This window comes from Ipomoea nil, unplaced genomic scaffold (genome assembly GCF_001879475.1).
Source record: "Ipomoea nil cultivar Tokyo-kokei standard unplaced genomic scaffold, Asagao_1.1 scaffold1572, whole genome shotgun sequence".
Lineage (NCBI taxonomy): Eukaryota > Viridiplantae > Streptophyta > Magnoliopsida > Solanales > Convolvulaceae > Ipomoea > Ipomoea nil.
In genome coordinates, this window is record NW_017618000.1 from 65,081 (window position 1) to 89,537 (window position 24,457).

The 24,457-nt window shown below is 34.7% G+C and overlaps 1 protein-coding gene across 3 annotated transcripts; it reads right to left on the reverse strand.

Annotated features, from left to right (window-relative positions):
• Positions 1-18,919: 18,919 nt before the first annotated feature.
• On the reverse strand, positions 18,920-23,776 carry LOC109190145. Of its 3 annotated transcripts, XM_019340586.1 has the most exons (8): positions 23,508-23,776; positions 22,697-22,836; positions 22,419-22,633; positions 22,117-22,273; positions 21,250-21,294; positions 20,900-21,065; positions 19,499-19,860; positions 18,920-19,402 (listed from the first exon to the last, which is right to left on the reverse strand). In XM_019340586.1, exons 1-8 carry the CDS (start codon positions 23,703-23,705, stop codon positions 19,084-19,086), a joined length of 1,602 nt encoding a protein of 533 aa, XP_019196131.1. In that variant the 5' UTR covers positions 23,706-23,776; the 3' UTR covers positions 18,920-19,083. The 3 variants fall into 3 exon arrangements, with proteins under 3 accessions (XP_019196131.1, XP_019196130.1, XP_019196129.1); XM_019340585.1 differs by having other exon boundaries at positions 20,903-21,065; positions 22,419-22,836; XM_019340584.1 differs by having other exon boundaries at positions 22,419-22,836.
• Between the last annotated feature and the right edge of the window lie 681 nt (positions 23,777-24,457).

Here is a 24,457-nt window from a genome sequence, read left to right on the forward strand (position 1 = left end):
CTAGCGCTTCCACTTTCTCTTCTTGGTCTGCTTCACCCTCGTCTTCTACATCACCTCCCAAGCTCTGGACAGCAAGGTTCAACTTACCAACAGGGATCTCGAGCTCAACTGCCAATTCTGCTCTTTTCTTGGGAGCCTTCCTTGCAACCTCTTCAAGATTGATATAATCACCATCGTCCAACTGAAACAAGTTGCAGCTTCGCAGGTTGATGGCATCCAACACCATTTTTCCGACGGGCTTCGAGATACAACCATCAACGCTCACACCCTTCTTGACAAGAATCCAGCTCAACACCATACCATACGGTAGGTTCTTTCGGTTGTGATCACGGCAGAAGACCATATGTTGCAACATCAAAGCCGACAGATTGAACTTTACCATGTTCTTAAGGCAAAAAGCAAAGGTGCATTCCAACTTTCCCAACAACCGAATCTTGTTGTTACTAGGCAACAGGCAATCAGACACCAGCATTACCAAAATCCTTTGTTCGACGGGCAACCACTTCTTCTCCGGTCTTGAAGCTTGAGTGAAACCACTCGTGCGACCCAACAAATAACTCAAATAGTCCCGGTACCCCATGGTATCCGTACTAATCCACGAGTTACCACTGTACTGAGAAACTCCCGAAGCAGATAAACTCAAAAGCTGAGCTAGCCTCTTTTCAGACAAAACCACTTTCACGACTCTCACCTTAGAGGTGATTTCAAGCTTACCACCATCCTTTGTCACAACCATGTGACGATAGAATTCCTTAACCAAACTTGGGTATGTCTCGGCCCTTATGGCGAGAAACCCATCTAACAAACCTTGAAATCTAAGCATATCAACCATAGAACTAGAGAAGGTTTAAGTAAGGAAAATGGGGGGAAAAAGATTGGATTAGATTTTGGGAAGTTGAGGAGTTTGAATTTTGAAAACGGGATAAGAAGAGAAAAAATCAAACTTGGGGAATGGGAAAGTTGATGGGTGTGACATGTGGGATTCCCAAGGAATTTATGGGGGGGAAGGAATCCGAGACTTATGAGTGTCCTGTGAAGAAGAAGTCCCGATCGCGATGGAATCACACCGGGGTACCCGGGAGCGGGGCGGACGTCACCCCGTGGGCTTGGGGTCGACCTTCGACTCGGGCAACTCTCCTTCGTTGACGATGACTCGCAACTCGGAGAGTGGGGGACTGATGATGGGTATATTAGGCATGGGCTCGGGGCAAACCGACCCGGGAGGGCCGGTGCGAAGGGCCAAGGGCGGCCCAAGCTGGGGCCGACCAAGGCCTCGGCCAACCGTGGCCTGGTCAGGGGTGGCCTCGGTCAGGGCGTACGTCGGCTCAGGAGCACGAGACGGCCCCGGGTGCCCGCGTGGACCCGGTCAAGGCGCGATCCAACCACCCCGCGAGAATAGGGGGGTTGGTTGGGAGGTTAGCTAGTATTAAAAGGGTGATTATTGTCTTGCTTAGGACATCTACTTCTTGGTCTTACTATTACATTTCACCTTGTAACCCTTCTACAAACATTATCAATACAACGTTGTCCCCGCGACACACATTCAACACCTTTTCCTATCCCTTATTTATCGGGTTTAGTAATTCGGGTCTACCCCGAGTTAATTAAATCTATCACCATGATTCCATTACTTTTCATTTCCATATTCTCACTAAGAATTAGTCAAACAAATCATGCATGTTAACGTGTACAAAAATTGTATATATACACGGGCAAATTATACTGTGGACTGCGGTCTACAATGCATTATGCTCCATATATAAAATATACACTGCAGTTTCATTTCAACATAAATACATTATCGTTTTGATATAACTACAGTTTCGATGGACAATATACACTCAAATATGTGAAATTGTTATTCAGTTTCATTTGTATACCTTGCAGTTTCATTTCAACACAACTATAGTTTCATTTCAATTCAATTTCAGTTTCATTTGATAATATAATAAAAATAATACATGAGACAGTGTTAGGTTAGATACACTATAGTATCTGCCGTTTTGGACCATGGTCCACAAAACTTTGTGGACCGCCATCCACAGTATAATTGATGTATGTACACCCAATCATTATTGTGTAATCATGGTCTACACAAGTTGTGTAAACAATATTTTATATACTGTAAAATAATGTACATTTAATACAAAAATAATGTACATTCAATACAAAAATAATATACATTGTATTCAGGGGATGTACATTATTGTTGTACTGAATGTACATTATATTATATAATGTACATTCAGTACAAAAATAATGTATATTTAGTATATTAAAAATGTATTTTTTTGTTATGGTTCTACACAATAATTTGCCATGTACACCTAGTCAGGCCAGTATTATACTGACATGATAAATACGCATTTAACATTCCAAAATTTTGTCATAAATTATTAACACGAAAATACTATACAATATAAGTGGAATTAATATTTAATTCAATATTCACTTTAAAACAGTCCAAATATAATGAAGTTATAAGGCAACAATTATGATGAATATTTACCACAACACTTTAGAAATTTAAGAAGTTAATACCTCCAATGGTCCTTCGAGTATTAGTGATTTACCAGATGTGCTCATTCGAGTTTTAAATTACTTCCAATATTTTTCCATGTTTTAAAAAATAACCACTCGTGGTCCTTTTAGGATATCTCGCGGTCATTTTAAACTCGGGTTTTTTTTTAAGAATTAGGACCACAGGTGGTTATTTTTTAAAACATGGAGGACCATTAGAGGTCATTTAAAACTCGGATGACCACCATTGGTAAATCGCTAATACTCAGATGACCATTAGAGGTATTAACTCGAAATTTAAGTTACGATAGTCAAACAGTTAAATCCTCAATCCTTCATCTGTAGCTAATTTAAAAAAAAAAAAAAAAAAAAAAAAAAAAAAAAAAAAAAAAAACTTTAGAACTTATTACGTTGTTGAATCAAAATATTCATACTAGCCCTAAGAGAAATAACTAAGTATGTAGAGCATGATTCTTGTACTTAAAGGTCACGAGTTCAATTATATTATTTACAACATCCTCTCTGTTGAGTCCTTCACAAAAAATTGTAGTATGGTTTACCTCTCTTATGTGGTTTTCTGGGTATTACACAAGAGCGAAATTAATTAGCCCAGTATATACCTTAAACTTTTTTTTTTTTTAAAGACGACGATGAAAACTCACAGCCATTACCACCTAAGATTTTGCATTGAGTAAACTTCCCCCTATTTAATAGAATACAAATTATACCGGAAAGGTAACCCGCACTAAGATTTACTATTGTTCTTAGGGCATCTCGAACCCTTCTCCCATTATCGCCCTATTTTGTGGGTTCAACTCCTCTACATCACCATATAATCTTCTCCCTAATTTTCTCTCTAATCTTTTCCCATTTTTCTCCACATTTTTTTGGACCCTACATATCATCTATTATTTTATTCACTTTTCTATAATTAATAATTTTAACTTTATAATTATAATATCAATTTTAATTTTAAATAAAAATAATTTTAAATAATAAAATAAAATAAATTATAAATTATAAAACATAATTTCATAAACTAATCAAAATATAATTTCATAAATTAAAATTCGCATTCAAAATTTTCTACAAAAAACCGTTGAGGGGGACGCCACGCGCTTAGTGTAGCAATCTCTAGTGAGAATTGTCTCTCTAAAGATTGGAGAACCCCTTCTTTTTCTCCAGCACGTACAACCCTTCTCCTATTCTTTTTCCCCTCGTTTTTGTGCATTGGGGATGCCGTTAGACATTCAACTAGCAAAAATATTCATAACACCATATGGTGTACGTCTTATTATCATAAATATAAAAAAAAAAAAAAAATGGTGGCACCATGGTGTTGGATGTATTGGGAAATTGCAGAAAAATGTCGTAGCTTTCGGCTACTTTGTTGTGGGCTGGGCAACAGAAAAGAAAGATAATATGTGATGTGTACGAGACACTACCTTAAAAGCAATTTGCCGAAGATTGTGCGAGTCTTTGCAGTATAAAATGGTTTTTTAGCTAATTTTGCCTCAGCACATACTTCACATTAGGAAAACGAATCATTTTGTAAGCTTAAAGCATATTCATGGTTTTTAGCCTATTCATGCATTTAAAATCAATATATCCTAATCTAGCATGCCATACATCAAAAGAAATAGATATATACGCGGAACCACCGGTGCGACAAAACAAATACTTTCCAGAATTGAGTTTGATTTATACATTTCCTCTACCTCTTACCCTAAACGTACTGTCGTTCCCCATATATACTTGCTCTCCTTGTAACACTCCGTGTTACGGCCTTCAATCCCGTATTAATTATTTAATTAATTCCGTTAATAATAATTAAAAATGGATTTAATTTGGCTACGATTCCCTTTAATTAATTAATGTGGTCCACCATGGATCGTGGACCCTTGCCTAAACTAGAGCCTTAAGCCTATTAGGAATAAAGAGAGTAAACCTTTTACTAATCAGATTCTAATTAGGAGTCCTAGACCTAATTATCTATTAGGAATAAAGAAAGTAGGCCTTTACTATTCAGATTATGATTAGGATTCCTGATGATATAAATAGGGGATTAGAAAACATTAGAACCCTTACTACCATAGTTATATTACACAAAAGTATTCCCAAGGGGTTCCCCACCACCAAGCCTAGGGAGATCAATCGGATGGAAATTTTAGGGAAGAACCTTAATAGCCAATGGAGGATTAATTAAGGCTAAGAGGTAACACATGTCTCAACAAACCTATTTTCCTTGCTATAATCTTCTCCTTTGGCTCCTTCTATATGCTTGTGTCTTGATGAAATCTTCTATGATCTTGATAATTGATGAGATGATTTTATGTGTGATCTTGATGATGATAAGAGGATCTTGATGATTGTGTGATGTTCTTGATAAATCTTGATGTTTCTTGATATTAAAAAATGAACTATGATCTTGATGATTTAAATATGATTAGAGCCCTAGGTTGAATCGTGAATTTCGTATTGGATATTCTTGATATATTTGGGTGGGAATTCACATGTCCGGGTGTTGATTATGTTTAGAAGTCATGATAGGTTGTGTTCTATGTGATTCTTTCTTTTGATCCGTTAATTGTTTACGTGGTGTCGTCATTTTCGTTTACAAGTGTCTAAGCATGGTTTCGGGTTCCACGGAGGATCCCGGGACTTATATTTTGGAAAAAGAGTCAGTGGGGGTAGGGGGGACCCGCTACCCGAAGTAACACCGTCGGCAGCGGGCAGACGACTGCCCGGAGGATCTTCGCCGGCGGGTGGCCCTCCACCCGTCGGCCACCCGCTGGATTTTTTCCACTTTGGGACTTTGGCTTCTCCGTTTGATGTTCCCCAATCCCCCGTGATGTCCCAACGGACTCCGTTTGTCGTGCATGAGTCTAGTTTGATGTTCCGGGTACCGTTCGCAGGATAAAAGAGTCTCGTGTATTGCATGCTAGTTGAATCGGTAACCCGTTGGCCTAGGAGAAAGATGTATGAACGCCTTATGACTATTCTTAATATGTGGATAATCACGCATAAGTTTTATTTATACGTTTTCCCCTTTCCCAATGTGTTAATGTGAGTTGCATGTGTTTACTATGTGTTATGTGTGCATGATACCCCAATTTGGTTGCGATCAAATTGGTTATACTTATACATGAGCTGCGGTCAAACTGGTTATTCATGAGCTGCGGTTCATTCTCTTGGCTACGGTCAGTGACTCACTTCTAGGGCTGCGGTCCACATGGGCTTCGTGTGCTGTGGTCCACCGACTGGACGCGTCAGGCGGTGTGTAGGGCCACTAGCCCGAGGAAGGCCATGGTCCACCGAATGAGTTGTCAGGCGGTGTGTAGGGCAATGGTCGGCTGCGATCCACCGAGTGTATGTGCCAGCGGTGTGTAGGGTCGAAGTCCCCAAAGATCATAGTCCACCGAATGAGTCCCTCAGACAGTGTGTAGGGCTATGATCAGCTACGACCCACCGACTGAGCCCGTCAAGCGGTGTGTAGGGTCGCAGTCCCCAAAAGAGGATCACAGTCCACCGACTGAACGCGTCAGCGGTGTGTAGGGTTGTGATCCGCCGTTGAAACTATCGACAGTCTATACAATTGGCTGCGGTCAATTCCTTCATGCTGCGGTATGAGGTAGGGTGCTGCGGGGCGGTGTTAGCGCTATATGCGCTAACCCTCATGTTTGGGGCATGCGATTGGTCCCGTGGCGCCACCAAAGTGTGCTTGTGTGACAAGGATATTGATTGAATGATGATGTTAATGATTTGAAAGTGAACTGTGACCTTAGATACGTGTTTTTATAATTGATTATCATTGTTGAATGTGTTTATCCTTATCTGTCGAGTCTAATCCTGGTTTTAAAACTAGAGTCTCCTAAGTATATATATTCCTGCTTCAAAATGGTTTTACTATATATATATATATATATATATATATATATATATATATACTTACCTATATTGTATTTTAACGCGTTAGAGTGGGTTACCAGCATCATTCGCTGAACAGATATATTTGGCTTTCAGGCACAGATGATTAGCTTCCGGAGCGCGCTAGAAGAACTTGGATTAGATAGTTAGTCTTTCCTTTCGGCCTACGTGCCTTGATGATGTAATGACAATATTTGAGGATAGTAGTTAGAATAGCCTGTGCATCTGAGCTCTCCAGCTCAGATGTGGCATAACACCCCCGACTCTATGTTTAGAATGCTTCAGTTGATATCTATTTAATTGAATTGCTTTCGTATTATAAGATCAAAAAGTTTTAAAAATTTCGGGGTGTTACACTCCTTGTCCTTGAGCATTATCCTACACGCGCAAAAATGGCGAGTTGCTCCAGTGTCAATCATCTATTCTTCAGTGCCTTGCACCACATTTGCCTCCAATGTCACCACAGCTGCCACCACATCAGTTTCTTCATCTAGGTTTGCTTGACTCTTGTTTTCTTGTTGGTTGGTTCTCTATTCGTTCGCTCCCTTCCGATGATAACACTGGGTTGCGCGATGTCCAAGTTTTCCACAAACGAAACAGGCTCCTCATTTCCCTTGTTTCTGGTTATTGTTGTTCTTGAACTTGTTGCCGTTGTTCACCTTAAACCCCTTTTTCCAGCTCTTGTTTTATCCTACATTCCCAGATTTTAACATATCACCTTTCACACCACTGGATTCTACTATGTTAGCTTTTAAATTAGTAGGAAAGGAAACAGACCATTGGCGATACGCCTTCTCTATGATTGACCATCCGTTCCCAAGTATAGTCCTTAGACTCGTGCTTCACCTTGTTTTGGAATTCTCCCCAGGATTCCAGTAGCTTCTCAAGTAAAGCATATGTTTGCAGCATTTCACTTACCGGAATACCTTCAGCCTCTAGATCAGACACCAGATTTTCGTACTCGTGTACCTGCTCTATGATTGGCTTTGAGTCCACCATCTTGAAGTTGAGCCAGCGCCCAACTCCATACTTCCTATGTCCTGCGTCCTGCGTCATCTACTCCGTACGTACTTTTTTATCAACAACTCCCATATCTCCTTTGCGGACCTGTACTTTGCGTATATGTCTAATAAACTATCATACGCATATGATGTAACAAAGTACCACGGACTGATTTGTAATCCCTTTCGTATTTGGTACGAAATTCTTGGGACTTGTCAGACGACACGGATGTCGCTATTTTCGGATCAGGTGTTTTCGGGTCTGGGGTGTCATCTTGGTGTTCAAGTTAAGAGGACTCATCACTCTTAGTTTGAGCGGGCTCATATAAAACCATAGGGCTGAGTGGGTCAACTGCCAGAATGTAATTGAGCTCAACAGCTTCGAAGTAGATCATCATCTTAACGGACCACCGACGATAATTGAGACCGTTGAGTGGTTCGAGCTTGGCGAGATCAAAAGCAGATTTGGAGACGAAGGTCAACATTTTTTCTATATAAATTGCTTTTAATTGTTGGGGAATTGCAGAAAAATGTCGTAGCTTTCGGCTACTTTGTTGTGGCCTGGGCAACAGAAAATAAAGAGAATATGTGACATGTACGAGACACTACCTTAAAAGAAATTTGACGGAGACTATGCGTGTCTTTGAACCCGGTAGCTTTTGACTGGTTAACACTGATATGCTGCGTTTAGTAGCACAGCTAAGACTGAGTGGAAGCAATGTATTTATAGTCTCAGAAATAACTGCTTCCCCTCTTCCAGCCACATAAAACCCACCATAATAGCACAACTATCTGATAGTGGAGAAGAGATAGGCCACGAAAATTAGAGACCTATTCTAATTCCACAAATTAATTGTGGAAGAAAATTAATTAGAGACCTATTCTAACTCCAAAGGTATGGCGTGTAAAACGCTAACCCCACCCCCATTGCGATGCGCGTGCGACAACGCACGCGTGTGGGGTTCCCCCTTACTTTTTCCTCCATAATAATTCAAATATTCCAAATGGGTTGTTGAATAAAAGGGAAGAAAATGTTCCTTGTGAAAGCAATGTGGGACAAGAGGTATAGGAGGAGTCACTTCTACACATGGTTGAATGTAAACTCCAACAAGATAATCCCCCAGACGAGTTGTTGGAGTTCCTCATAGCGGATGCTGGAGGAGCCAAGTTTAGAAGAGTTAGATAATACCCGCTTAGGCAGTGCCGATGCACCAAAAAATATATATAACAAAATAGACAAATAATGTTAAATGAAAATATAATTATTAAGTCTAACACTTTTATTATTTTTAGACGGCAGAATATAAAATTGTACCGCGGATGGAGTATAATTTTCTATAAACATTATAAAATAAATTCATATAGAGAAACATATTGAATAAATAAATGTTGGTGAGAGATGAGAAAAACATGTAATCAATGTCCCTTGTAATTTTGTGATTATCATGTCAATAACCTAATCAACTTTGATACGATTGTTCACCCATGTTTCTATCACTAAAAAAATGGTACCCAAAAAATTAATTTAAATAATAAAAGATGAATTAAAAAGAATTTTAAAAGAAAATAGGCCAATTAATCTACTAATTATGTTTATTCGTGTGGTCGTGAACTGGCAGTACAAGCTGTGGGCACCTCGATCAGTTGAATAAAACCTAAAACAAGAGACAGGGAGTATGCAGAGTTCAAGTTGAATCGGACGCCCTCCAGATCATTCAAAGTTTAACGCACAACGCGGATGACTTCTTTTGATCTTCTAATTTTCGATATTAAAGATATGTTGCGTTCACTCAATCACATAGACATCTCTCATGTTAATCATACTGTGAATAGAGTTGTCCATAGTTTTGCTAGGGAGTCTGTTCTTGTCTGTACGTCAGGAGTGGAATATCATCTTTCCTTTCTTTATTGTCAACGATTTGTACTTTGATTTGAATTAATGAAGTTTGTGTTATTCTCAAAAAAAAAAAAAAAAAAAAAAAAAAAAAACAAACAAACAAACAAAATAAACAAACAAACAAACAAACATAAAAAAGATACTCCTATTTTAGGTTTGATTCTTCATTCACTTTCTTCCTTCCTTGACTTTCTAATATTGAAAATTATGTTGACAAAACAGTAGTTTTGAGTTGGCAAAATGTGTAAATTTTGACTCAGAAATTTTGTATGAAGTTGGGAAGCTGATTGATTCTAATTAACAGCATTACATTACAACTGAAAATAAGATCTCTTCGAGCCTTGAGGTCTTATATATTCGACACGAACATAATTAATGTTGATGTGTGTCCTAGTTGAATAGTCGATGAAATATCTCGTCGAACTAAAAAAATATATATCCTTTTGAGTCTCAAACTCCAAAAGCATCTAAAAATAATAAAATTTTGATACTATCCGGTGAATTCTCATGTGTAATTCTTTCTCACTCACTTGTTTGTCTCATATTCTATTAGGTGATAATGTGATATGCAAAGATTATTTATAAAGTTTTTATTAGAGATTTGGTGATTTTTAATTATTTTGAATGCTACTGGCTCTATACAATATTAAGAACCAATATCGCTTCCACTAAAGCTCAAATTCACAACCTTCCAAATGAAAATCCAACCTGGGTACCATTAGGCCACATAGTCTTGGTTAATTATTTTGTATATATTTATTAATTAATTTTAATACATTATATGCTCGATCTTTTCTACCGTAACAATTGAAACTAGTACAACAAAAATGATATATTTACTTGTATTCGGCAATATTGATATTGTAGCATTTAATTCCCTATATTATACTCATGATGTAGAAAAAATTTGAAATTATGGCTTAACATATTTATTTTGTAACAAATTTTTCTATGAGACCGTCTCATGAATTTGTATATGTAAGACGAATTAGATTTTTTTAATAGTATTACATTTTCTCAAATAAGTATTACAATCTTCATTATAATTAACTATTCAACTCTTAATATTACATTTTGATTTAAAAGTATTACATTTTTCCTTGAAAGTATTACACTTATTTCTTATAAGTAACAAACAATTTATTTCTAATTATTATTTCATTTTTAGGATAAGTTTTATATTTTTATTATGACTCAACCCGTCTAAAAAATAAGAATATGTGATACAGTCTCATCACTCTGAAAGAAGATTCACTCTTCTTTTGTGGGTATGATTGTATACAGTGAAAGAATGTTCTATGCAAGTCATTTAAATATATTGCCATTATTTCTTAGATGTCGCACTCACTTTTTTTTTTAGTGTATAAATTCATGAATTTTAAATGGAACTGCCAGAATCAATAAATACTCTTAAATGTATCCAAAACAAAATAAAACAAAAAAAAAAATGTTGAAGAAAATTCAATCGTTAAAATTAAATAAAAAAGTTGAAGAAAATTCAATCGTTACAACATTAAACACATATAACACCATATAGTACCATGGAACGATGATAATCTTTGATTTTATGAAAAAGTGTGTAGTCGCTATCTAAATATCATGTGAATGAAATCTGCATTGTAACTCGGTCTAATTAGTACAGAATTATAATAAGGTAAATCGTTGAAATTATTCACAGCTGATTAGCTCAAACCAATACGTATGATAATAGTCTAAAAACGAGTAAAGATGTCTCTACTACTAAATATTAAAAAAAAAAAAAAAAAAAAAAAAAAAAAAAAAAAAACACACATATACAACTGATACTTTTGTTGTATACATATTTTTTTTTCACATGATCTTCTGATATGAAAATCATGTTGCACCCACTAGTTCACGGCAAATTATTCTGTAGACTCGGGTCCACCTTGCAAGGTGGACCTAAGTCTAAAGATATACAATTTACATACTAATTGTTCACAATTTACCTTTTAAAATTTTAAAATTTGTGATGACCTTCTATTGTATTCACAAATTTCTAAAACTTTGAAACATAATTTATATTCCAGAAGTTCACAATTTCAATACTAAAAATATACAATTTATGACCTGGTCATGGTATAACAACTGCTAGCTCACCCACTTTAGGGCTACTTTTTTATGTTGTTTTGTTTTTATTTTTTTATTTTTTTATTTTTTTTTTTAGTATGAGGTTATGAGTATATAAGCATCCGACTAATGCTACATTCCCCTTCAAATTCTATTTCCTTACGTGGTAATATTTGATTGGTTCCTTTTATATTTGATTAACAAGTATATTCTTTCTCTTTTTTTAAAAAAAATGGGATGGGGTAAGCCAATGAATAAAAATGATTTTACTATCACGTCAAGAAATATTATGTGGTAAAATCATAAGGAGAAAGTAACATTGTTCTAATGTTCTACCTGTGAGGGTGTGAATAAGATTATGTGGACCTCTTAGCTTTCAACTTAATCAAGTGTTTTGTCACCCTTGATGTCCTACCCAACACAATCATTATACAATAGATCATGACACACTTTATAAAGTGAACCACTAACATATATAAGGTATATATTTAATATACTAAATGTTCATTTTTAATAAATTGAATGTTTTTTTTTAAGGTTCATTATTTGGTAGTGTTTGATATACTACTCAATATTGAACCTTCAAGCTTCAGTACACAAATAATAAATTTACAGTACATTAAAAATAAACATTTATTTATGATTCACATTATGTAATGTGGACCATGATCTATGGTATATTTTTCACACAAATATAATTAGTCTCCGTCTCTAGTCTTAATTGATTGGTTGAAAAAAATAAATCTATAATCATACAAACATAGCATTATTCTAAGCATAGGATTGGTTGAAAAAATAAATCTATAATCATACAAACATAGCATTATTCTAAGCATAGGCATAATATTAGGAATTTTGAAGTGGACCGCATGGGAGGGCGACTTTAAGGACTTTTTTTTTATAACTGAAATGAATTTATACGTCGAGAGTCGTTTGACAATGGGGACTTTGAGGGAATAAGACGTAACTTTTTATAATAAAAATAAATTTCCGAATAAATAGGGGGGAAATGAGTGCAGCAATTATACTCTGGATCGCCGTTTATAAAGTTTTATTTATGACATGCAGTCTAAAAACGACTTCTTTAAGTAAAGAAACAGCACGCCGTTACAGTTAATGGAGCTTAGATGTTTGGTGTATTAATTATCAACTGAAACTACAGTGCATCTAAACTGACACTGCCTCACGTATTATTTTTATATTATCAAATGAAACTGCAATTGAATTGAAATGAAACTGTAGTTGTGTTGAAATGAAACTGCAGTGTGTATAAAATGAAACTGAATAACATTTCACATATTTGATTGTATATTGTGCAATGAAACTGTAGTTATATCGAAATGATAATGTAGTTATGTTTTAATGAAATTATAGTGAATATATAAAATAAAATTAAATAACATTTTCGCATATTTGAGTGTATAAATATCGAATGAAACTGTAGTTATATCGAAATGAAACTGTAGTTGTGTTGAAATGAAACTGCATTGTATACAAAATAAAACTGAATAACAAAGTTACTTTTTACGAAACGGGTGTTGTTTCTTTTCATTAACAAAACGATGTTGTTTAGAAGTTCGGTGCATAATCCATTATGCACAATTATGCTGTGCATACGGATGCAAAAACGACGTCGTTTTGCATCAAAACGCGCGTTATATATATATTTTTTAAAAAATCAGTTTTGATTCCCAGCAACAACATTATGTTATTCATTTTTTAGTTCATTTATTCTGAATTTTTATGCAATTCTAGATGTATAGTTATGCAATTATGGACGTGTAGTTATGAAGTTATGGATGTGTAGTTATACAATTCTGGATTTATAGTTATGAAGTTATGGATGTGTAGTTATGCAATTCTGGATGTATAGTTATGAAGTTATGGATGTGTAGTTATGCAATTCTGGATTTATAGTTATGAAGTTATGGATGTGTAGTTATGCAATTCTGGATTTATAGTTATGAAATATGGATGTGTAGTTATGTAATTCTGGATGTATAGTTATAAAATTATGAATGTGATGAAATTATGAATGTATAGTTATGCAATTCTAAATTATTATTTTTTTAAATTAAACGTCAAAACGACGTCGTTTTTGGTGCATACGGATGCACAACATAACAATCTATGCACCGCGGTGTACGACATAATTTGCAGAAATGAGAGCGTAAGGGTAACATGAAGCGGGCCCAGTTCTATTGACCCAAAAGAATGGGCCCAATCCAGTTTCCAGATTATGCAAAATTTCAAGACAATGACGGTCTTTTGGAATAAGACGACTTGACTTGGTCTTCCGAGTCAACCATTAGCTTTTGCCGTCGTTATACGACAATACAGTTAAATTAGACTTATAAGGCAGTCACTTCACCCAATAATATCCGAATGGAATTTTAATTTTGGTATTATTTAATTTGGTTTTGAAAAAAAAAATATTTTCAAGATTTTAAAATTTTTTTGTTGGTTGGCTTTTCTCCCCAAAAATAGTAATACTACTTTTTTGTTATTTTAATTTTAAAATTATTTAGTTATTTATTAGATACTCCAAGGGAATAGATATAATTTATAAAGAGTGATACAACTAGACTTAAAAAGTTTAGGTCAAAAAGTTTTTGTTTTTTGGTCATTTGAATTTTTTTTTTTTTTAAATGTGCTGATATTATAAGTATTGTAGTCAAATCAGTCCGTTAAATTTTTATTTTTTTTTTAAGGATTAGATCTCACTAAAGGTGAAATTAAATTTTTTTAAAATGCCATATAATCCAAGTTTTGCCTCCTCCGATGCAGCAACCATCTAATTAGGCATACTTATTGACTTCCATATGCAAATGATAAAAAGTATATCCAATCTCCTCTTGAAATCTCTATATTGTTTTAAGTGGATATGTAGAACTACCGGAGAATCTTTGTCGTGTTGTATTCTTAAAATGGAAACGATTATATATTAATGAAAATGCTATGTGTATTTTCATTTTTTACTTTCATTCACAAAATCTTGATGTAGACACTTGTATTGAAATTCACATGACAAAAAAAATAGTTTATCAAAGTCCGTCACATTGGGGAGTAAAATTTGGGAGTACATGTAGTAGAACTCATATATTAATGATTTTGTCGGGGCGGGTCTACCATAAATCGGGTATTAAAAAAAAGTATGGCAAATTATTGTGTGAACCATGGTACACACAGTGTTGTGTGAGTCATAACAAAAAATACATTTTTAATATACTAAAAGTGAATTATTCTTGTACTGAATGTACATTATAAAAAATAATGTACTTCCAATACTCAAATAATGTACATTCTTTGAATACAATGTACACTTTTAATATATTAAAAGTACATTATTTGTGTAATAAATATACATTATTTGATAGTATGGTCCACACAGCTGTGCGAAACATGATCTACACAATAATGATTGTTAAAGTATAGAACAAGGTAAGAAAGTAGTAGTATTATTGCATGGTGTGTAGCCCGAGATACTGGCCCAAAACGGCGGTCCAAAGAATACATAAATAATAAATAGGTCAAAGTACTTATGAGGTCCATGTACTATAGTGTTTTGTTCAATTTAGTCCTTGTACTTTTATTTTGTTCAATGTAGCCCCTGTACTTTAAAAAGTTGTGCAATTAAGGACAATAGTTAACGGTGTTAATACTACCGTTAACTTAGCTTATATGACACTGAGATCATTACTACCACATCATGATATTTATATTCCAACTCATATATTATTTTATAAATGTTTAAAATTAATTATTTTTACCACCAATATATTATATTAATATGTCAAAAATAATAATTACATGCATGATGACATCAAGCGTTCAAATCTCATTGGGAGTATGGTTGTAATTATTTATTTTGGACATATTAATGTAATATATTGGTGGTAAAATAATTAATTTTACATATTTATAATGTAATATATGAGTTGGAATATGAATATAATGATGCGACATTGATGATGCCAGCTAAGTTAACTGTAATATTAATAATGTTAAGTATTGTCCTTATTGCTTAGCCCTTGTGATGGTTGTAAGTCAAGCACACTTAACCACAGAGTTATTTGGCTATCTAGTTGTAATATCCTACTTAAAATCAATTGGTGATAAGTAGGTGCACATTAATAATTTAACTACATCACTCCATGGTAAGTCACAACACCACGTCTCGAATCGAGTAGGAGCTGAACTCGGCCAACCTGTCCGACGCCCAACAAAAGTACAAGGGCTAAATTGAACAAAATACTATAGTACAAGGATCTCATAGGTATTTTGACCTAATAGTTACTATGGCCCTAATAATGGACTAGAAATAATAATGCTCCTGCTAAAAATTGAACCCTGATATATGGGTTAAAGGTTAGGAATACAACCCATTAGACTACGGAGGCTTTAGTGAACTAAGGGATGAATTTTAAAGGGAGGAAAGGGTGTCTATTTATAGTGGTAATTTATATCGTGCACCAGGGTGCGTATTGCATTGTGCGCCCTGGTGCAAAACGACGTCGTTTTGGAAATTTTTTTTTGGGAATTCTGCTTTCCTATGTTGATTGTTATTTTTTTTTTTTTTTAAAATCTCATGTTTCAAAAAATGTACATAATTGTATACTAAAATGCACATAATTGTATACTGAAATGCACATAATTGTATAAGAACATACACATACTTTTTTTGAAAAGATAATACACATAATCTAACATAATACATAATAACATAAACTTTTAACATAATACACATAAACTCTTAACATAATACACATAAATTCCTTGTTTCGGATGTACATAATTGTATAAAAAAAATGTACATAATTGTATAAAAAATTGTACATAATTTTATAAACAAATGTACATAATTGTATACCATAATGTACATAATCGCGTCAACTTCCTACACAACTTAACAAAACGACGTCATTTTGGGAGGCACGGGGCGCACAGTGCTGTGTGCGCCATGGTGCAGGGTATAACGATTGATTTATAGTATGGTGGGCCTTGCGGATGATTGACAAATGTACCGCATCGGTTAGTCTTCAATCTTGGCTATACATGTGTCCTCTCAACTACCTGGATGTTAACGATCTTCACACGAGTAAATAGAGCATCCTTCCTTTTAATACACAAGATGTGTGGTATCTTGGTGATTAAGAACTTGTGTTGTTATACTTGAGGTTGTAGGTTTGAACACTTTAGCAACACTTCTATTGTTCATTATATATAATCTACCTTATTGTGTGTGTGATGCTCTTATGAACACATGAGAACAAATCTATCATGGCTATTCTATTCAAGGTGCGTGACTATTGTATATAAAGTGCGTGAGTATTGTATATAAGGTGCGTGAGTCTTGTGCGTAACGTGCGTGAGTTTTGTGCTTAACGTGCGTGGGTTTGTGCTTAATGTTAGTAGTTGTTAAAACTTAAAGTGCGTGAGATTTGTTTTTAAGGTGCGTGAAATTTGTTCTTAAAGTGCGTGGGGTTTGTTCTTAATGTGCGTGAGTTTGTGCTTAAGGTGCGTGAGGTTTGTGCTTAATGTGAGTAGTTGGTAAAACTTAAAGTGCGTGGGTTTTGTGCTTAAGGTGCGTGAGATTTGTGCTTAAGGTGCCTGTGTTATGTACTTAATGTGCGCGAGTTTGTGCTTAATGTAAGACATTTAAAAATCGTAAGTGCGTGAATTTTGTGCTTAATGTGCTTTGTTCTGTGCTTAAGGTTCGTGATTTTTGTACTTAAGGTGAGTGATTTGTGTTCTTAAGGTGCTTTGTTTGTGGGCTTAAGGTGCGTGGTGATTTGTGTACTTAAGGTGTGCCATGTTAATGCTTAAGGTGCGTCCAACCGCACAACCGCACGGGAAACATCAACCGCACCTAAACCCTATATATATATATATATATATATATATATATATATATATATATATATATATATATATATATATATATATATATATATATATATATATATATATATATATATATATATATATATATATATATATATATATATGTTAAAGTTCCAGTGCAGGTGAATGCTTCCCGTGCGGTTGTGCGGGTGATTAATGTGCGCAAGTTTTGTACTTAATATGCGCGAGTCTTGTGCTTAATGTGCATGAGTTTTGGACTTAATGTGCGTGAGTCTTGTGCGTAATGTGTGTGAGTTTTGTGCTTAATGTGCGTGAGTGTGTACTTAATGTGAGTTGTTGTTAAAACTTTAAAGTGCATGAGTTTTATGCTTAATGTGTGTGAGTTTTGTGCTTAATGTGAGTTGTTTTTAAAACTTAATGTGCGTGTGTTTTATACTTTAAGTGCGTCAGATTAATGCTTAACGTGTGTCCACCCGCACAACCGCACGAGAAGCCTCAAATGCACATGATCCCTTCCTTATATATGTGTGTGTGTGTAACACATGAATAATTAAAAATTAATCAAAAGTTTTATCAGAGTTCAGGGTTAATAGTGGTAACACATGAATGATTAAAAATTAATCAAAAGTTTTATCAGGGTTCAGGGTTAATAGTTCATTCAGGAAAGACTTGTTGAATTAGCAAATGATAGGGCACCACATGATACATGTTTTTGTTAGACTTTTGCTGTCAACCTAGTAAAGTTATTTTAAAATAATTTTATTTCTAACATTGTCATAAAATTAAGGGAGTTAAAGTTTTCATTTTTCAAACAACAATGTTATGTGGACCCAAAGTGCTTTTTTTTTTTTTACCAAAACTTGTTGTACGGTTTGGCCAATTCATCAATGATGAGATATAGAGCAGCATTATGATAGGCTGCATCAGTAAACAAAATATTTTATAATAATAATTAGTCTAAATACGGAGTAGCATTTTTCCTTTTCATATACAAAATCATACAAATTTCCGTAGTATTTCATTATTAGTTATACCAGGCTAGAATATATAACTAATGGTTTGCAATTTTGGAAATTAAATGCTATTGCAAAAAAAAAAAAAAAAAAAATTATCGATGAACCATGAAAAAATTTATTCTTCAATTCTCAGGGGTGAAATCATGACTATCCCCTCAAAATAAATATCAAAACATATTGAATGCCTATGAATTATGATAATTTTCTTTAAGTAGTTTGTATGGCTAAAACTTGTAATTACTTTTTTTTAGTCACCATTTACATAAATTCTCTACTTTATGTACTTCAATTTTCTATTTCTCTAATTTTTCATTTCTCCAATCTCTTTTCTGTTTTCCAAAGTCCAAATGTATTTGTTGTTTTCATTTCTTCAATGAATAATTTCTTTTCTATTTTCCAAAATCCAAATGTATAATTAAAAAATGTATTTGTTTTCATTTCTTCAATGAATAATTTCTTCGGTTAATAAACTTGCGTCTACATTTTGTGATTTTTGAAAGTGAAGCAAAGCATTAGTTTTCAAAGTCAAGATCAACCAAGAACACCTCATAATGAGATGTGATATGACCCCAATTCAAACTCGAGTCTACTAACTTAAAATATGGTTTAACACAAGAATACTTGATTGAAGATGGAAAACCCAAAAGATTGATTTACATTCCTATGTATTTTCTTGAGTCAAATGTTATGTTAGATATAACATAATCCCACATTGAACAAAATCTCCAAACATTTGGAACAATGCAAGGCTGTAGGTACTGTCTGCAACTCAAGCAGTCTCATGCAATCCAATGTTAAGATCAGACGAGATAGATATCAGGAGAGGTAAAGTGGGGTGCCAAACAGCTTTGAAGACGCGTTTCTGATGCGCTTTTATGGACTGGGAAGGTTTGTGGGAGTTGTACCTTATATCGAATATGTGAATCACGGGGTCAACTGAACCCGATGAAATGTAGAGGCCATTCGGTGACCAGGCTTGATGTATAAGCGCAGATTGTGATTCGCTGCTTTCTTGCTTCCATCCGAGCGAATGAACTTCCTTTTGCCTGTCTCTGATATCAAACAATCGAAGTTGCTTCTCTAAAGTCCTGCGAGCAAGAAAACCAAAAAACAACAGGATTTATGTGTGGCAATAATAATGTAAAAGTAGAACAAGGATACTGTACTCTAATGGCTTGTCTTACCCGGTCTGAACCATGAATAGATTGAGGTCACAGGGGTTGGGTAGAACACTCATGCACTTGCTTTCTATTTGATGCTTGTACTCCACTTTCTCCTCTACAAGATCGAATCCAATGATTCTCTTGTCAGCACCAGCGGACATAACAATTTTCTTCTGTTGCATACCAGCAACTCCCATTACAGCAGAAGAATGCAGGCTTTTATGTAACACATTAGGTTTCCATGAATTCTTTCGCTCTTTTTCAGACCAAAAAACGACAGCATGATCACTACCACCCGTAACAAAACAGTTATCCTCCCATGGCATGAACATTATGTTGTTGATGATGCCTTTAACATGCGGCTTCTCTTCCAAGAAACTTACCTGCAAGTTCTCTTATGCATCAATATATGAAGTCACAGTTGATTGTGTGTTTGGTTCATGGGTTTACACACTAGGAGTGGGAATCAAAATCATAGTTAGTGTTTGGTTGACAACTTTTTAAAACACAACTACCCCTTCAATAGAAAACCCATACCCTAATTAGAAAAAGGTATCATTCCATCTTATTGGTAATATGATTTTTAAGTTTGAATTAGTGCTTTTAGATTTTTGTTTTGATTTTTGTTGTTGTTCATATCAGTGCTTTGGATGTCATTATATTAGGATCAATTGCATTGATTTTTTATTTTTGTATTTTTAAAACCTTTATTCTCATTATAGGGTCATACATAACCAAACATCAATATTGATAATCATTCCAATTCCACCCTACTACCAAATATGCAAAATACTACCAAAATTCATATCATTACCAAGTATTTGATTCCCATTCCGATTCCGATTTCCATGTGCGAACCAAACACACCCTGATATTACTATTTTTATTTGACAACTGTAAGTCTGGTGCACATATGAAATGCTACAAAAATTGTTAAGTATAGAGTGTATCAGTTATAGATAATCTGCTGTGACAAAAAGTAAACTAAATCAAATTCAAAATCGAAATAAGATAAACACAGTAATTTCAGGTATCATCGACTTATCATGTTGCATGAATAGAACTATAGAAGTAGACAAGCAGACATATTAAGATCATGATTTAGCCAACTTAAAGTATTTGTTTGATCATCAAAATCAACAGAATGAAAAAGCGAGAGGACTACTTTTTCATCTTTAACCAGAGAATGAAATGAATCTTGCATAGAGAATGTTCAATGGTGTTCTCCATTATAAATTTTACTCACGGGATTCTCTGTGCTGGCTTATCTATACTCACCATAGCATGCATATAAAGTGTACATGCAAGTAGACAAGGTTACATGTAATTCAAAGAAGATATTACTTAGCACACTCAAAATCCATGCATTTTATGTCATAATTTTACAATTTACCATAAAATAATATTGTAATCAATCAATACCTCCTTCCGTTTGTTAAGATTCAAGATTGAAATCTGAGATTCTTCACCATCAGCACTGTAAACTGAAAAAAGGGAATTCCCCTCAGGATGCCAGGCAATATCTTCCGGCCATCTCCTTTGCTTGACCGACAGGCAATTAGTAGTACTAAGAAGGGTCGCACTTGATCTGCAGTCTCATCAAACAAGTAAGTCAGTTCATAACTTATATGGAGAGAACAAGGTATTTAAATGTGACAAGAAGTTAAGATTACTTTTCTAAGAATAAGGATACTGTTCTTAATAAAATAAAAAAGATAAAGAATGATATTGGTATTGCTAGGAAGATTGACCAGTAAATAAGTTTGGTATACCCTCTATTCTGAAGCTGCCACAAGTTGACTGCTCCGTCCAGTGCGCTGCAGTTGTAAGTAATGTTGCAAATGAGTAACCCCAAAGGTAACTAGTATAAGACCCATTTGTTATATCCATCACAAATTTCACATTATGAACAAAACCAGGGAACATTTCCAACAAAAGAAACACAACTGTTGCATGAGACGAATGTAAAAGTGTGGTAGAAAGAATTTTTATGTCATCCAATATCATCGGGGCACTATTCCTTTCCAGGAGTCTCAATATGCTTCGCAAGTAGCCAAGAGTAGAAACTGCAGTAAAGCTTAAGGAAACTTGAGCATACTTGTTGCCTCTAGTCAGTAGACCTAAATCATGTGTCACCATAGTAGATTTGTGATACACAGAATGAAGTGCTTTCATAAAGGTTGGAATGTTGGACACAATGTGCAAGACTCCCGCATCATTGATCATAGGCAGTTTGTGAACGAAGATGTAACTTTACCTCTGATTCTTTTGTTTTTAGGGCTTGAACCCATAACCTAAATGTTAGCAGGTGAGCAACTGCCACTACACCAAGCCCAGCCTTCTATGAAGCTCTAGTTCGGTAAATTAAAAAAATTTTGTTTATAAAAAAATCCATAAGCTCTGGGTAAGGATGCAGATGATATCAGTAAACATGTATACATATCATGTGATAGTGCTCATCAGGAAGAACATCTTCTATCCAGCATGCTTAAACAGGAACTTAAACTCTTAAAACAAACAAACAACAAAACACAACAACAACCACCTTTACTCTCTAACATCTAGTGCTGGATGTTGAGAGCATCCACAGAAAATCAGAACTGATGGTCAAGTAAGACTCTCAAGCAAGCCCTAACTACCTGGTGGCAAAGTGTTGCTCATTAGTTGGAGACAAGACAAGACTTCTCAGCTTTCTCTTATGTTGACTAGTTACAATAGCACAAGTCTGGCAGTCGATCATGCACGGTGAAGAGTGGCAACTAATCATCGGGATTAAATCTTTCTGCCTTTTTTTATCTGTATTAAGATTTAAGAAAGTATAGTAATAAACATCCCAATGCAGTAAATTAAGCAAATATGCAAACCATTAAATTTTATGCTACATCATAATTAAGATCCAACACGCACATGAAGATTGCAGGACTACAAATGATAATATTACCAGAAATTCTCTTTGCTCCTTTATCTTGAGCATCAACAACTTCCTTTTCACAAGGTTCTCTCTGAGTTTTGTCACCTTTATGCTTGATCATACTATTACTAAAACAGAAACCTGAATCACCAGCAGAACTAGGACTACTTGAATTTTTAGTTACAGGTTCATAATCTTCTTGTTTAATATCAAGAATTTCAGGTTGCGGTTTACTTTGAGGCTGGTTTCTAGAAGAAGATTCACTCTTCCAGAAAGTAATTGGGAATTTACGCTCTGGTGTTGGAGATCTTCGGACTGGTATACTTGTATTCAAGTTGAATTGTGATCTAAATTCTGACTGGGTTAGTGATGTCTTAACACTCTTCTGGCACCGGAGGCGAGCCAATTTCCGTTGTGAATCATCTAACCTCTTCTCTGCTTCTTCAAGCTGCATAATCCATTGAATAGGAAAAAAAGAAACTTTTACTTTTGATCTCAATAAAGCATAAAAATAACTTTTAAATGAATAAACCAAGGTTCCAACTTCCAAGCCATGCAAATGCTAAAAAGTAACTCATCAACTTTCCACATTGGTTTACATCAACCACAATGCCTATAACATTCCACAACTTATAATTTGAAAAGAGCAAAAAGGTATCTACCTTTCCTATTGATATTATATTTGCATTGGCACGGTCAAGATTTTTCACATTGGTTCTTCTATTACTAAAGCTAATTATTCAACACACCAAATATCTTGTAACCAATAAGTGCATTTTTCTTACTATCTGAGAACCAAAAAAGTCCACACCTTCTTCCAGCACCAAAGTTTTTGCCCATCTTTGGCAAAAAAAAAAAAAAACTACAAATTCAAACTCTTATCCGCAATCACTCCTGCCTCCAAATGATTTTCCAATGGACAAGAATTTAATCATGAATCAAAACCATTAAGTCCTAATTCTCCAACATCACACACAAGTCATTACATATCAAATAAACTAACCGACCTAATGGCCAAAGTTAAAACCAAAAAAGCACCATCAAAACTCTCAAAGATTACAAAATAGCACCAAAAGCAGATACATTGCAATTTGCAAATATTAAGAGAGAAAAAGAAACCTGGCTTTTGTAGTAAGAGAATCGTTTGCGTAGATGTTCAACTTCCTTGGAACGGTGCTCGATGAGAGCGATGAGGTCTTCCTCTCCGTCACTCATTGCCTGCTCCTCAGTATCCCCGCTGTCGGTTTCGGCGTTTTCCGGCTCCGACTCCGACTCCGACTCCAGTCTCGGCCTCTTCTTAAACGGAGGCGCGTCCATGTTTTTTCAATGCTCTCGCTTCCCTCCTCCTCAGGTACGGTATAAATGTATAATAATTTTAACATATGCTCTATTCCAATTGGACCCTATACTATAAGTTTTAGTATAAGCAATTGGGCTTGTTATTCTATTTATATGCAATCGTTATGCTATGGACCTGTGTACACTATGTATTGTGGACACGATAACGGTATCGTTAGTGAGATCGTTACCTTCCATTTTTTGTATAAAAAATTTCAGACCGCTTCGTTATAAGAGTATATGTTCATAATTTTATCACTATATGTTCATAATTGTAAGTTCATAATGTCAGAGCTCTGTGTTCATAATTCCATAACTGTACATTCATACTTCCATAACTATACATTCATAATTCTGTAACTGTACATTCATAATTCAATAACTATATATTCATAATTTTCGAAACTCTATGTTCACAATTTTAGAGATCTATGTTCATAATTTTATCACTATATGTTCATATTGTAAGTTCATAATGTCAGAGCTCTGTGTTCATAATTCTATAACTGTACATTCATAATTCTATAACTGTACATTCATAATTCCATAACTGTACATTCATAATTCTATAACTGTACATTCATAATTCCCTAACTGTACATTCATAATTTTCGAAGCTCTATGTTCATAATTTTATCACTATATGTTCATAATTGTAAGTTCATAATGTCAGAGCTCTATGTTCATAATTCCATAACTTACATTCATAATTCCATAACTGTACATTCATA